Here is a 16,369-nt window from a genome sequence, read left to right as displayed (position 1 = left end):
CAGAATAGGATCACCAACAATTTCAGGCTGAGGAATATTTATATTTTGAAATGCCAGTGCAACGCTATTGTGCAAATGAGATCAGCCCCTTGCCCTACCGGCTGTAGTGTTGGAGTACGCTCAGAACATCTGCTTTGCCAAAACAAGTTCTCTTTAAGTAGAGCTCCGTGGTGTGCCACTCTAGCCCATTTTTATAAGCAGGATCTCTCAAGTGGGATATATCCATTGAAACAGTATCTTCAATGTATCCCAGAATCAGAATTTGCTCAATCCAGCTTTTGAGGAGAAAATAGCCTTTAAACACAAACACAAACACACAAAGTAGACTCCGTGAAAGGGAATTGGAATGAGATAGGAATCCAACCTGTAGGAAAATAAAGATAAACACAGAAGAACATCTGCTGTCCAACAGACAGACAGTAGGCAAGAGATAAGGACAGATTCTTGCATCACTCATACAAGTTACATTGGATACTAATTGCTTCCTTTAAGTCACCATTTAATACACACAGGACATTACCGTGGGTATTACCTTATCACGGTGGTAGTATTTTACTTCAGATGCTTGAAAGGCAAAAGGGGTTATCAAAAAAAAGAGTCCATACCTTTTGGACTGGAGCCAAACGTATAGGATATGATTTTCAAAAGCACTCAGCACTGATCTAAATCTGTTCCCACTGAAGTCAAAGCTAAGACTCCCATCAACTGCAATGGGAGCAAACAGATCAACACTGAGCACTTTTGAAAGTCTAACCTTTATATCCAAGTTATAAAAGCATTTGTCATGGTTAGTATTTGAAATTTTCAGAGACTGAAGGGTGTGGTACTGAACTACAGTCTGTCAGCTTTACTTATCCAATCCCATAAAATGAGAGTACTTGTTTATTTAGTATCTTCTCCCATCATTCCTTGCAACAAGACTCTGAGCTCTACTGTACTCATTTCATCCATGTGAGTAGTCTTATTTAAAGTCAATTGAACTATTTGCTGGAGTGCGGCAAGCAGGAGTTTGTGCTCTGTCTAACCAAACTAAGATAATGCAATAAATCCTTCTTAAATACTTAAGTAAAGAATACAGTTATTTTGTACCAAAAGGTAAATTCCACTGCTCTAGACATACAGAAGGAATAGACTTATTCAAAGAGTAAAATATCAGTGGACGAAACTAGTTTAACAATACAGAGAAACCCTCGAGACATATAATACGGGTTTTCTTACAGATGAATGATTCATGGTCCAAAATTCTCAAGTAGAAAATTTGTCCAGGACTTAATACAATGGAAACAAAAGAAAATACTGGTAATGATGTGAAGTATGATTCTAGACTTCTGTGTCCTAAAACTGTTAACATTCTACCATTAATTTAAAAAGCGACAGAGTCCTGTCACTTTTTACAGATCCAGACTAACACGCCTACCCCTCTGATACTTGATACCATGAATCAGGGGCGGCTCTATGTATTTTGCTGCCCCAAGCACTGCAGTCAGGCAGCCTTTGGCAGCACCCCTGCGGGAGGTCCGCCGGTCCCGCGCCTTCGGTGTACCCGCCGCCAAAGCTGCAGGACCGGCGGACCTCCCACAGGTGTGCCACTGAAGGCAGCCTGACTGCCGCCCTCACGGCGACCGGCAGGCCACCCCCCACAGCCTGCCGCCCCAGGCACGCGCTTGGTGCGCTGGTGCCTGGAGCCGCCCCTGCCATTAATTTAACTCTAACTTCTATAGGCCAAATAAATTACCATCTGAAAATCCCTATACCCTGACATCAATTGAAACTCTGGACATATCCTGTCAAACATTATAGTTTTTGTAATCAATGGACGAGGACACCATCACTTCTGTTCCACATTCGTTATTATGCACAGAAAAACCTACACATCAGCTGTGTAAATACCAGTTTCTCTTTATAAAATGAGAAGAGGACACTTACAGTAAGTAAATGTTTATAACTAAAAAAAGATATTGTGTCAGAAATATATATCTGTACTCAAGCTGTATGTACTAGCAAAAAGCCTGAAAGAGTCCTGAAAACTTTAAATGATCATTCTTAAAAGCTTAGGGCAGGGAAGTAAGTGATATGGTTAGTGGGCAAAAGGCCAATTAATAAATCTGATTTCCCAACTGCATGTGCATAAAACAAATTAGGAGTGGTATCCCATGAAAGAGGGTGTAAGATTCCACTATTTCAGTGAATTAAAAATTTTACTTCAGATTTGTAATATGAAACTTGACAAGTACTTTAAATATTTGTGTGTAGCTGGTGAACTGACTGAATTGCCTAGATTGTGGCATAGGGTGCTGTGGGCAGGTACCTGTTTAAAAATGTCTCCACTCAGCTCTGTCATTCCTGATTCGCTGCTTTACTGATTTACTCATTTACCTAGGGCAGAGAATTGTAATTATGAGCAAATATGGGGCTATTCTCTGGTGGGAGCCAAGATCCATTCTTGGCCATCAAAATTTATTACACCTTAGTTCCAAACCAAATTTACAGCCAAGCCTCCTGAATGAGATGTATCAAACTAACACCCTCTTGTCCTTCCTTTCCACTCCAGAAATAGCATTTTAATAAACTAATATAAATTTAATATTTACAATTATTACTGTAAGATGCAACATGATCTTATGGATTGAGCACAGAACTGGAAACCAGGAACTGCTTCAGAGTTTGAATAGTAGCTCTGTTGTTGACTCTCTAGGTAACCTACTGCAAGCCACTTAACACTCTGTATATGTGTTCCCCTATCTGTAAAATGGGGATAATATCTACCTTACAAGGCTGTTGAAGACTATTACATGGCCTAGTGGATAAACCACTGTATTGGGACTCAGGAGACCTGGGTTCTATTATTTGCTCTGCTCCTGGAATGCTGGACAACCTTGGCCAAGTCACTTTGTCTCAGTTTCTCCATCTGCAAAATGGAGATGATACTCCCATCCTTTGAAAAGTGCATTGAGATTTACACATGAAAAGCACTGTACAAGAGTTAAATAATGCCTAAAACTATTAAGTATTATAAAAGCACTAATTTTTCACTAGAATAACAAATATACTTTTGTTTATTATGACCAACTTAAACATTTCTTTTGTTTAAATTAAGATGCGTTTACATAAAAGCATCTAAGGTATATTATGGAGGATAACTTGAGATGGTGTCTAACATTGTAGGAGAGAGAGAGAGAGAGACAGTATTTGCTTTTCATGAAAACATAGTAGGCACAGTTTAACTTGGTCAAACTAGATTGTGAGCAGAATATTTTTTGTTTTGTTACACAAGATTTGCCCAACAATTGACTTCTACTTCATGTTTTAGGATTTTTTTAAGAGTACAATTAATCCATATTTCTAAATATATATGAAACCAACTAACCATCAGAGTCATGACAGCTTGGGGTGTGATTTTATGAGATGTTTGTTCTGGTCAGTATTTGAATATGAAAGCTACAAGGAACATGCAAAATGCTACACAAGAAATTGGACAGAATTTTATACAAGGTGCATTTTCTTCCCTCAAATTCAATTGAACTAATAGTCCAGCATGATCTTAGTGGGTGTAATGCTGCCTTTCAGATGAAACATAATTTACTTGTGTATAAGGACTTTCATCCTACTAGAACTCAGGGTACGTCAGAGGCCTAAACCAACTGAGTCTTTAAAGATTTCATGGCAGCTTCAGCAAAATTAAGAATGCGATCTTGTGTCATGATGAAATCCCAATTTAGCTATTTAACTAAATATTTCCTGTAAATTGCAGTTAAGTAGTATTCACTTATAAAGCACTTTTCATCTGTAGGTCTCAGGACACTTTATGGAAGTATCATTACCCCCATTTGATAGATAGGAAAACTGGCACAGTCAGGTAAAATGACTTGTGCCAGATAACAAGGCATGTTGTTAGCAGAGCCAAGAACAGATTCCAGATCTCCTGAATCCCAGTCCAGTGCTTATTCACTAAATAAAGATGCCATTCTAGCTTGCATTTAATTGGATTATTCATTGAGGTATCCTAAAATGATGTCCAGTGTTAGTGTTGACAGGTAAAGGGCTGCATTCCATTCTCACAGGTGGGTGAATTGATAAAGAGGCTTTAAAACATCTTGAGGCCTGGATAGTCTCTGGGTAAAAGGCTAAATGTAAGCAATTTTCATGTGAAGTATTATTCAACTGATACAATCATTTCCACCATAATGTTTCCAGTAGTCTTACTGCAGCAATTTTCAAAAACTCAATTTGGGGGCATAGTCTTGTTGATGTGAATACCATTCCAACATGCATCATTGTCAGTCAAGAAAATTGATTATTTTGTTGGTAGGTGCAGAAGTACTAAATGTAAACAGCGATTAGTCTCTGGTGCAACAATGCTATGGGAGGATCTTATTGAACAAAGGGTTTCAACAAACACTGAAGACAGTGTTATCTTTTGTAAGTCAAACTGGAGTGCCTAAAATTAAACTTACTTCTATCAAAAGATTTTGTTACCAGAGTACAGCCCAACTGCAAAGATGTAGCAAAATGCTTCCATTTAACCATGTGGTCAAAATCCAGCTGTCCTCTCAAACAAAACTATGCTACATGGCAGGAATTTAAATCTACGACACGAGAGCTTCAGTCTTCCTGTCAGTAGGAATGATTCTTTACAAAAGGTGAAAACTCTATTGGAAGTTTAATAATTTTGCTTTAAAACTAAGCCCAATGAACTCTATAACATAAAGGAAATGCCTGTAGAGACCTGAAGGCCTCTGGGAAGCAATAAGATTCTAAGAAAGTGCAGGCTAAATTTGTGTGTGGCATTCAGGGCAGAGTAAGCACTTGGATTCCACAAGTATGTCATCTCACCACATTAATTTGAGTGATAAGCCATTAGATTTTGGGGAACTGTATGCATTCAGCCAAGATTTACCTACAAGGTTAATATTGGTATAACTGAGTTATTAGGGCCAGGTTATTCCTAATAAAAAATAAAGTGAAATACTCTGATTTTCTTTGGCTAACTGAGCCAAACACTCATGTTTATTTTGACCCAGTTCTATGTGCAATCAGATAATATACATTACCTAAATATTTAGCTAACATTTTAAGGACAGTATCATTTCCTGTTGCTGGTTTGAGAATATGAGCTTTGAAAGATGTGTGTTCTCTAAAAAGCCACGGCTTGCTGTCATCAAGGCAGCATTTAAAATAACTGCATCTTAACTTCAGAGGAGATATGACTGACTATACTATCACTCTTTCAAGTCTACAGCTCAGAGCACATAAAACTAGTTGCATTCAAGGCTACATTGTTATTCTTATAAAAAATGCAAACAATTTTAATTAGCTTATCTAGTGGACCATATTGTCCGATATGTTAATGTAAAAACGGTGCCAACAATACATGCCAAACCATTAATCAAAAATGCTTACAACTGCGACAAAGAACACAGCCACCATCCTCAAACCATATAGTCAAAAACGTAATGCAATTGCTTCCCAACTGAAAAGAAGGGCTGTGTTCCCTGCAACACACCAGAATCACAGAAAAGGCACGGGATACGCAGTGTCTTCGAGAAACGGCTGCAGTCCACCGTGTTTCTAATAAACCCTCGATTTCGAGGAGGAAATTTTAGTAAATGCGTGACACCGTGACCTCTGCTGTCAAGCCTTCCACCAATCAGGGAGCAGAATTCTTACAAAGCTCCATCAATCTGGCGCTTTAACATCATCATCACAGACTGCAGTTTAATCTAGAGGATTCCATTTTTCCTGCACACACCAGGGCAGGCACAAGCCGTTTTTACTCCATCCCTTCGCCTTGGCTTTCACGCACAGATGCCCAGCGACCCCGGCACAGCCAGAAATTCGGCGCTGCAGCCCTGTTCCCTTTGGGCGACCCCACAGATCTCTCTCGTTTGCGTTTTTTATCAATACGCAAGGAAGGAGGGGTCTGTGGGGCGGGGGGGGAGAGCCCCTACAGGCAGCAAGTCTACTCACAAAATGTTTTCCAGCTGGACAATACAAACGCTATTTCCCAGAGCCAGGCTTCCATGCAGGCGAGGCAGGACCCCGGCTAATACGCCGCTGAGAGCACGGTGTTTTGTTATGTAATCCCCCTGCCTGTCCCTTTGCTGCAATGCCCGCAGCAGCCCCCATCCCAGTCACACGCACACGCAGCAGGGCGATCCCCGCAAGCCAGCGCGGGTTACCTGTAGGAACGTTCCCCGCGCACCGTGTGCTTCCTGAAGGGGATGATGGTGCCGTTATCCTGCAGGATGTCGTTGTTGTTCTCGCCATTTGGGGACAGCGTTTGGGTAGGTCCCGGCATTGGCGCGCGCTCCCACCCCCACACGGCTGGCTGCCTGGCTCGCTCGCTCGCGCGCGGAAGGTCGGCGGAGAGGCTGCGCCGGGGCTGCTCTGCTGCTTTGCTACAGCGGCTCGCTCCTCGCGCTCGCTCTCCCCTTGCCTGCCTGCCTGCCTCCCTGCTGACGTCAAACCGCCTGGAGCAGCACCCTGGCCACGTGACACGGCCCCCTCACCATAGCAACCAGCTAACTCATCAGATCTGCTCGGTTCGCACAAGGGCTCCGGCGTGGCCGCGCCAGTGCAGCCGAAGAGGCGCAAGGGAGGCGGGGATGGGGGCGGCCTACATCTGGCTTGCAGCGCGCCAGCCCCCCCGCCCGCCCGCCCCTGACAACAGCCTCGCCGCCTCCAAAGCCAGCCCTTCCTCTAACCATTTCCTTTCGGTCCCCTGCGCGGAGTGCAGCTGTGTACACAAAGAGCCCGGCCCGGGCGGGGGGCGGCCCTGTAACCTCCTCAGGGCCGGCGCGTCCCCACCCACCGGGTTCTTTCATTTCAGCTCCAGCCAGAGAACCGGCCCAGGAGCAGGCGGGCTGCAAGCGGGGCCGGCCCCACGGGTTGCAGAATCACTGTGAGGGAGAAGCAAGCCCGAGCTGTAGTCAGCAGTGGGGTTTTACATATTAAATGGCCCTTTTACAATTCGGCTGCTGCACACGCTGCAGGGAGCCGCCGTGATTTGGGAGAGGAAGGAGACGAGCTGGGATGACCCACGCTCTTTCCACGGTAGCTTTAACTTTGCCCCCTCTACAAGCCAAATTCTTTCCTGATGATTGGCGGAGAAGGGTGGCATGGCAAAAAGCCATTTTCACGCCGCAGAGCGCTCGGGAGATGCAGAGATGCAAGACGTCTTTTGAGCCTGCTTCATGTGACCAGGGAAATCACCAGTGTTTCGACCTACATTTATGAGGGAACAAAACAAGCGTTTTTGAAAGATTCCAGAATCCACCGTCATCTCTCCCCAGTAATGCGCAGTTATTTTTGGTCTCAAGCTTCCGGAATTAGCATGGAAGCCTCACAATAGTCGCATACAATGCCCAGCTGGTAGTGATAAAATCCAAACGTGAAAACAGCGCGCGCGCACGCTCACACATCCACCTTATTTCCCCCCAGTATTTTTCTGTTTTAATATGCATGCAATATTTGATCCAAGGTAACGCAAATATTTCTCTTACTTCTCCCCATTTAAAATGGGGCAGCTTTGGAGGGTTTTTTTTTTAATAGAAAGTAGATCTGACCCTTATTGGAAAGGGGCTGCATTTTAATGTACATTATTATGTAACTGCATATCAGAATTGAGCCCCAGCCTATGAAGTATTATAAAGGTCAACGTTTAATGCTTTCCCAGTACCCAGACCTGTAGTTGCTTTCCTTCTCCTCTCTGCTACTCAGTCTGGATTCCCCTCTAAACCTGTAATCCACTATTTTGTGTCCTGTAGCTTCATTTGAGACCATGCTTAAATGAACATTTTAAGCTTAATTTTTAAGTTTCCAAATTTCTCCCAATTTTAGAATATGTACTAAAACTATGATGGCTTCCCTTTTTTAAAAATCTTGTTGGGGGAGGGTAAAAAGGGGGAAATGGTGCCAATATATGGTGAGAGACTACTGAATAACTAGCATTGCTAATAGAATTAGCAGTTATTTGAATGGCCATGTTAAGTACCTCTTCCTTCCCTTCCACCCCACAGTTTAGAAACAGTTCCCTATCCCCCAGGCTCTTTTGCCCCTTAAGCCACTCTGCATATCTACAGATAGTTAAAACTTCCCTGCATATTTTCACATTTCTAAGGTAGCAAGGAAAATGATCTTTGACTTTAAATATGTATTTTAACAAGCAATATTCATTTCCATTCAAGTGGATTAAAAGCTTAATTGGGCACCCACCTTGATGAGAGGTTGAACCACGATGGTTCACAAATATGTTAAACAAAATCAAACCATTTAAATGAGTTTCTCTGGCTCTTCTCTAAAACCCACATAAGCAAAAGTGTGCATTGAACTGTGTGGGAGGACAGTCTCTTTTAATTAGGTCTATGGAAACTCAAGGCTGGGAATTGGAAAAGAGTAATGAGTAATTGCGCAGATACCTCATGATATTTTTGGCTTCAAAATTAAACAAAACACTTATTTACCCTTTTAAAATCAAGTGTTTGATCAAGTGGAAATCATGAGATATAAATTTATAAGTGATTAGATCTCAGTGACAGAAGATTTAATAAAAACCTCACAGCTTTCTCAGCTATCATAAAGACAGACTCTGACCAGATTTATATTTTCTGACAGGGTTAGCAATTTCCCCTTCCCTCTCAAAGTAAAAGTCACGCACTGATTAAAATATAGTCAATTTGTGACCTTTCAGATGGATTTGATGCTTAGGGAAAAAATTACCTTTGTTTATGGAGTTGCACCTATTGTATAAACTGATGATTAAAAAAAAAATCCAGAGAAGTTCAAGTATTACTAATTTGGCAGGAGCTCAACACTGAACAAAACAACCTACTATGCTGCAGTGAAGCCTACTCAAGTCATGGTGGTGAATTTTGTAATGTAGATATCTATCTCTGAGGAACTCAACTGAGACCACCAACCCCTGGCAGGCCACTGAACTGACAGATGGGAACTTTCACTACTGATTCACACTGGATTTGAACTGGAAACAAATGTGGAAGACTTTTCAATTACCAGTCCAAGGATATACCTAGTTACCTTATGTCCCCACTCTTGATTGAAGAATATCCCCATTGTTAAATTGGTAATGGACTTGAAATAACATGGGAAAGACAACAGATTCATAGTTAGCATTGTAACATTTTTCTGGGCCTTGTTTTAAAACAAATAAATGCTGCTAAACAGCTCACAGGTTCCTTAGAAGTACATGAGATAATGCAGATGCAAAAGCTGCTATATAGTGATAGACAATATAAAAATAATCTGTAGCAGGTCTTTGGCTGCCAGACATTCCTATCTGATCCGTCAAACCAGAAAGCAGTAAAACATTCAGCCACCTCTAACTTGTAAAAGCATTTTTATTTCTTCACCAACAGCAAAGAACAGAGGCTGCTTTATTGAGGTCACCAAAATAGCTTAAAACATGCACTGACAAAGCTACAGCACAGCGAAGAGCAGATGAAGACAACATTACAGCATTATTTCTATCTCTTAAGTGTGTTCACATTAGGATTCTAGTTCAATTCAATTGGCTAGAGAGATCTAGTTTCCCTTTGCAGGCTGTGCCAGGTCTACAGTTTTTCATTTGTTTACAGAACAGTGTTTCTACATCTTATCTAATGCAATCGGGGAAATATGGGGGAAGTGATTTGGGTCCTATATGCATGACAGTCCTTCAGCCCGGCTGGCTGAGTCTCCATTTGGAAACATTGCATGTGCTACAAATATAACTCATTTTGTAGGTACAGCAAGCAAACCACTACAAGTACAGTAAATCATCCTGTAGGTTTCCTCCTCCCACATTCATAGTTCTCTGCAAAGAATTCCCTAGATCTAGACCCAGGGACAGGGAACAAAGCAAGTAAGCCATAGGAGTTATGAAATGGCTGCACCATTCCTTGCTGATTTTATAGCTTTCATATTCAGTAAATACACAAACAGAAATGCAGCTTTAAGAATGTAGGTCAAGTCAAAAATCCTACATTTCTATCATCACCAACAGAGATGCTGGAACTAGGGGTGCGGCTGCACCAGTTGGCTTGAAGTGGATTCCATTATATACAGGGTTTACAATTTGGTTCAATAACTCTCAGCACCCCTGATCACCAATGAAGATCCAAACACACTTTTTAATTAAAGTGAAAAACTGGTGCTATTACCACTAATTAAGCAGAGCAAAAAGAACCTGGAAAGCCTGATTAATGCTCAAGCTTTTCCTTCCACCACCACCCCTATGTACTGCATCCAGGGGCGACTCTATGTATTTTGCCGCCCCAAGCACGGCAGTCAGGTGGCTTTCAGCGGTGCGCCTGTGGGCGGTCCGCTGGTCACGCCGATTTGGCGGCGTGCCTGTGGGAGGTCTGCTGGTGCCGCGCCTTCGGTGTCCCTGCCGCCGAATCCGCAGGACCGGCGGACCTCCCACAAGCATGCCACCGAAGGCAGCCTGACTGCCACCCTCGCAGCAACTGGCAGGCTGCCACCCGCGGCTTGCCACCCCAGGCATGCGCTTGCTGTGCTGGTGCCTGGAGCCGCCCCTGACTGCATCCTTGGAGATTCCACTCCATGTCCCTCTTAACTCCCGCCACCAGGGACTATATTACTTCCGAGTAGAGATTGGGATGCAAGTCCAATCATACTACATTTTAACCAGCCAGCAAGTCACTAAAGCCAATACAAGTCTCTTGTCAGCATTCTACATTCTTACCAATACTAGCATGGGGACGGAGTGCGTGAATGGTAATTGAAACCCAGCTCTCCTGCCTAGCAGCAAAGAGCACCACAACCAAGACTTAATATTTTTCAAAACACTATTTGCTTCTTTCTACTCAGAACTTTCAGCTCCATTCTAGTTAGTGCTCTGTCTCATTATTACTATCAAAAGCCCACAGTGTGGATGGGTAAACAAAAAACCCCCAAAACAAAAAACGTGATATTAAGCCCTGTAAAAAACAAACACTTTTGGTTTTAGAAATACCTCAAACATACTGTAATCAAGACTTTAGACCAGAGGTGGGCAAACTACAGCCCATGGGACCATCCTGCCCACCCTCCGAGCTCCTGGCCCGGGAGGCTATTCCGGCCTCTACCCCACAGCCTCAGTTCGCTTGCTCCATCACCAGCGCAATACTCTGGGTGGCGGGGCTGTGTGCTCTTGGGGCAGCACAGCTGCAGAGCCCAGCCTGACCCAGTGCTCTGTGCTGAGTGGTGGTGGTGGTGGCGGGCATGGCCCGGCTCTAGCCAGGCGGCGCGGCTGTAGCGCTGCCAGCCACTATTTTTTATTTTATATATGGAGGTATCCTATCTCCTAGAACAGGAAGGGACCCTGAAAGGTCATCGAGTCCAGCCCCCTGCCTTCACTAGCAGAACCAAGTACTGATTTTGCCCCAGGCAGCACGGTAAGGGGGCAGGGAGCGGTGGGGGGGGGGGGAGGTTGGATAGAGGGCAGGGAAGTTCAGGCTGGTGGTCAGGGGGCGGGGGTGTGGATAGGGGTCGGGGTGGGAAACGGGGTTGAACAGGGGTCTCGGGCGGGGCAGTCAAGAAGGAGGGGGGGTTGGATGGGGCATCAGGGGTGGGGGTTCCAGGGGCAGTGGTCCCAGAGGGGCCATCAGGGAACAGTGCGGGTTGGATAGGGCAGGAGTCCCAGGGTGGGGGAGGGGCAGATAGGAAGTGGGGGCTGAGCCACGACCCCCTCCTCTAACCGGTCCTCCATACAATTTACAAAACCCGATGCGGCCCTCAGACCAAAAAGTTTGCCTGCCCCTGCTTTAGACCATCTTTTATTATGAGAAAACCAAGGACAGGCCTACACAAGAAACTTGCCAGTGTAGCAATGTTGGTTACAGGGTGATTTTTTGGCAACATTTTATACTGGCTAAGCCCTGGTGTAGATGAAGTTATACTGGCAAAAAAGTACTTTTGTGGATATAGCTTAAGTGAGGAACTATAAGCTATATAGGCAGCAGCACTTTTTTGCTGCATCTGTACTAGGAGGGGTTGCCAGTGTAGCTATACCAGCAAAAAACTTCCCTAGCGTAGACCCAGCTTGACATCATCTGTTTATCTACAGATTGGTACATAAGAACGGCCATACTGGGTCAGACCAAAGGTCCATCTAGCCCGGTATCCTGTCTTCCAACAGTGGCCAATGCCAGGTGCCCCAGAGGAAATGAACCGAACAGGTAATCATTAGGGCTTTCAAGCGATTAAAAAAATTAATTGCAATTAATCGCGCTGTTAAACAATAATAGAATACCATTTATATAAATATTTTTGGATGTTTTCCACATTTTCAAATATATGGATTTCAATTACAACACAGAATACAAAGTGTACAGTGCTCACTGTATAATTATTTTTATTATAAATATTTGCACTGTAAAAATAGTATTTTTAATTCACTTAAAACAAGTACTGTAGTGCAATCTCTTTATCATGAAAGTTGAATTTACAGATGTAGAGTTATGTACAAAAAATAGCTGCATTCAAAAATAAAAATGTAAAACTTCAGAGCCTACTATTCCACTCAGTCCTACTTCTTCGTTAAAAAAGTAATGCATTAATTAAATTTGTGACTGAACTCCTTGGGAGAGAATTGTATGTCTCCTGCTCTGTGTTTTATCTGCGTTCTGCCATATATTTCAAATTATAGCAGTCTCGGATGATGGCCCAGCATGTTGGTCTTAAAATGAACACTTTCACTGCAAATTTGACAAAATGCAAAGAAGGTACAAATGTGAGAGATCTAAAGATAGATAAAGCACTATACCCAAGATTTAAGAATCTGAAGTGCCTTCCAAAATCTGAGAGGGACGGGGTGTGGGGCATGCTTTCAGAAGTCTTAAAAGACCAACACTCCAATGTGGAAACTACAAAACCCGAACCTCCAAAAAAGAAAATCAACCTTCTGCTGGTGACATCTGACTCAGATGATGAAAATGAACATGCATTGTCTGAATTGCTTTGGATAGTTATTAAGTAGAACCCATCATCAGCATGGACGCATGTCCTCTGGAATGGTGGCCAAAGCATAAAAGGGCATATCTGGCACATAAAAATACCTTGCAATGCCGGCAACAAAAGTGCCATGTGAACGTCTATTCTCACTTTCAGGTGACACTGTAAATAAAAAGCAGGCAGCATTATCTCCCATAAATGTAAACAAACTGGTCTCTTTTAACAATTGCCTGCACAAGAAGTAGGACTGAGCAGACTTGTAGGCTCTAAAGTTTTACATTGTTTTGTTTGAGCGGAGTTATGTAACAAAGCAAAAAAAAAAATCTACATTTGTAAGTTGCGCTTTCATGATAAAGAGATTGCACTACGGTACTGTCACCTCATACAAGTAATTGAAAAATACAATTTCTTTTATCATTTTTACAATGCAAATATTTGTAATAAAAATAATATCAAGCAAACACTATACACTTTGTAGCCCGTGTTGTAATTGAAATCAATATATTTGAAGATGTAGAAAAACATCCAAAATATTTAATAAACAATAGAATACCAATTGAAATGTAAGTGTGATTAAAACTGTAATTAATCACAATTAATTTTTTTAAATCACAATTAATTTTTTTTTTTAGTCGCGTGAGTTAAGTACGATTAATCGACAGTCATAATAATCATCAAGTGATCCATCCCCTGTCACGCATTCCGAGCTTCGGGCAAAACAGAGACTAGGGCCACCATCCCTGCCCATCCTGGCTAATAACCATTGATGGACCTATCCTCAATGAATTTATCTAGTTCTTTTTTGAATCCTGTCATAGTCTTGGCCTTCACAACATCCTCTGGCAAAGAGTTCCACAGGTTGATTGTGCACTGTGTGAAGAAATACTTCCTTTTATTTGTTTTAAACCTGCTACCTATTAATTTCACTTTTTGACCCCAGCTCTTGTGTTATAAAAAGGAGTAAATAACACTTCCTTATTTATTTTCTGCACACCAGTAATGATTTTATAGACTTCTACCATAGCCACCCTTAGTCGTCTCTTTTCCAAGCTGAAAAGACCCAATTTTATTAATCATGACATGGAAGCTGTTCCATACCCCTAATCATTTTTGTTGTCCTCTTCTGAACCTTTTCCAATTCCAATGTATCTTTTATGAGATGGGGCACATCTGCACGCAGTATTCAAGATGTGGGCATACCATGGATTTATATAGAGGCACTATGATATTTTCTGTCTTATTATCTCGTACTTAATGATTCCCAACATTCTGTTCGCTTTTTTGACTGCTGCTGCACATTGACTGGATGTTTTCAGAGAACTATCCACAGTGACTCCAAGATCTCTTTCTTGGTAACAGTTAATTTAGACCCCATCATTTTATATGTATAGTTGGGATTATGTTTTCCAGTGTGCATTACTTTGCATTTATCAACATTGAATTTCATCTGCCATTTTGTTGCCCAGTCACCCAGTTTCGCGAGATCCCTTTGTAGATCCTCGCAGTCTGCCTGGGATTTAACTATCTTGAGTAGTTTTGTATCATCTGCAAATTTTGCCACCTCACTGTTTACCCCTTTTTCTAGATTATTTATGAATATGTTAAATAGGACTGTCCCAGTACAGACCCGTGAGGGATACCTCTCTCCACTGTGAAAACTGACCATTTATTCATTCCTACCCTTTGTTTCTCATCTTTTAATCTGTTACCGATCCATAAGAGAATCTTCCTGCTTATTCCATGACAGTTTCTTTGCTTAAGAGCCTTTGGTGAGGGTCCTTGTCAAAGGCTTTCTGAAAAATTAAGTACACTATATCCCCTGGATCCACCTTGTCCACATGCTTAATCCCATCAAAAAATTCTAGTATATTGGTGAGGCAACATTTCCCTTTACAAAAACCATGTTGACTGTTCCCCAACAAATTGTGTTAATCTGATCATTCTGTTCTTTACTCTAGTTTAAACCCATTTGCTTGGTACTGAAGTTCGGCTTACCACCCTGTAATTGCTGGAATCACCTCAAGAGCCTTTTAAAAAAATTGGCAGCACATTAGCTATCCTCCAGTCATCTGGTACAGAAGCTGATCTAAAAGGACAAGTTACTTAGCAAAGTTAGTAGTTCTGCAATTTCACATTTGAGTTCCTTCAGAACTCTTGGGTGAATACCATCTGGTCCTGGTGACTTATTACTGTTTAGTTTATCAATTTGTTCCAAAACCTCCTCTAATGACACATCCATCTGGGACAGTTCCTCAGATTTGCCACCTAAAAAGAAGGACTCAGGTTTGGGAATCTCCCTCACATCCTCAGCCTTGAGTGCTCCTTTAGCTTCTCGATTCTCCAGTAGCCCCACTGATTGTTTATCAGGCTTCTTGCTTCTGATGTACTTAAAAAAAATTTACTATTACTTTTTGAGTCTTTAGCTAGCTGTTCTTCAAATTCTTTTTTGGCCTTCCTAATTATATTTTTACACTTCACTTGCCAGAGTTTATGCTCCTTTCTATTTTCCTCACTCGGATTTAACTTCCACTTTTTAAAGGATGTCTTTTTGCCTCTCTCAGCTTATTTTACTGTGTTGTTTAGCCATAGTGGCAGTTTTTTAGTTCTCCATGTTTTTTAATTTGGGGGTATACATTTAAGTTGAGCCTCTATTATGATGTCTTTAAAAGGTAGAGACATCAGAGTATAAACTTTCCTGCACCATCTTCATAATGTGCCTCAACTCCAGCCTGTAGAGCTCAACACTAACCACTAGAGATCAAACTCCAGCTACATACCCATTCAATCTTTGGCCTCTCTTCTAAGGCTACCAAAGGTTCCAGTTAGTGCTAGGTTTTATGACCAATGTTGTGATATGGACAGTTGTCCACTGGGAAGCGGAGTGAGATCAAGCTCATTTCATATGAAGCGTTAGATGGTAACATCTCAATCACTTGTAAAGCAACAATGCACTGAACTTCCAATCAACGCAATTTCCTTAGCTCATTCAACAGTCATTCTTGTTTTCTTTGAATTCACTACAAGGGAATGAACAGTTATCTGAAGAAAAACCAACTGCGACATTTTAAAGCAAAATGAAAGTTCAGAAAATTATTTTTAAAATTATCTTTTAGCACCCTCAAGTGTGTTGGGTATTTTTCAAACCTGTAGAGATGTCCCTGCTTGAAAGAGCTTACACACTAAATACATGTAAAAAAAGAAGTGATAAATGGAGAAGAGAAGGCTTAGGACAAGATTACAATAATAAAATCATGGTTACTCAGTAAGGCATGGACACATCTTAACTGTTCAGCTAGACCCTGATAAGCTACTTAGGTATGTATTTCATTTTAAGCGCATGAGTAGTTCCACTAACCTCAGTAGAACTATTCACTTATAATACCGATTTAAAGTTAGGCTGAATCAGGATGTATATTTT

At 41.9% G+C, this 16,369-nt stretch overlaps 1 protein-coding gene across 3 annotated transcripts in view; it reads right to left on the bottom strand.

The window, feature by feature from the left end:
* MAPRE2 (microtubule associated protein RP/EB family member 2) overlaps positions 1-16,369 on the bottom strand; it is a 145,482-nt gene that overhangs the window by 75,868 nt on the left and 53,245 nt on the right. The window contains exon 1 of one of the 3 annotated variants that reach the window (XM_034762885.1): positions 6,180-6,535. The exons of 1 other annotated variant lie outside the window; for it this stretch is intronic. In XM_034762885.1, coding sequence (XP_034618776.1) covers positions 6,180-6,298 — 119 coding nt within the window. In that variant the 5' untranslated portion in view covers positions 6,299-6,535. Of the gene's footprint in view, positions 1-6,179; positions 6,536-16,369 lie in introns of those variants that run through there. One more of the 3 variants, XM_034762887.1, reaches the window with a different exon arrangement.

This window comes from Trachemys scripta, chromosome 2 (assembly GCF_013100865.1).
Source record: "Trachemys scripta elegans isolate TJP31775 chromosome 2, CAS_Tse_1.0, whole genome shotgun sequence".
NCBI classification, from domain to species: Eukaryota; Metazoa; Chordata; order Testudines; family Emydidae; genus Trachemys; species Trachemys scripta.
Note: the sequence above shows the minus strand (reverse complement) of the source record. Positions and strands in the feature narration are given on the sequence as shown.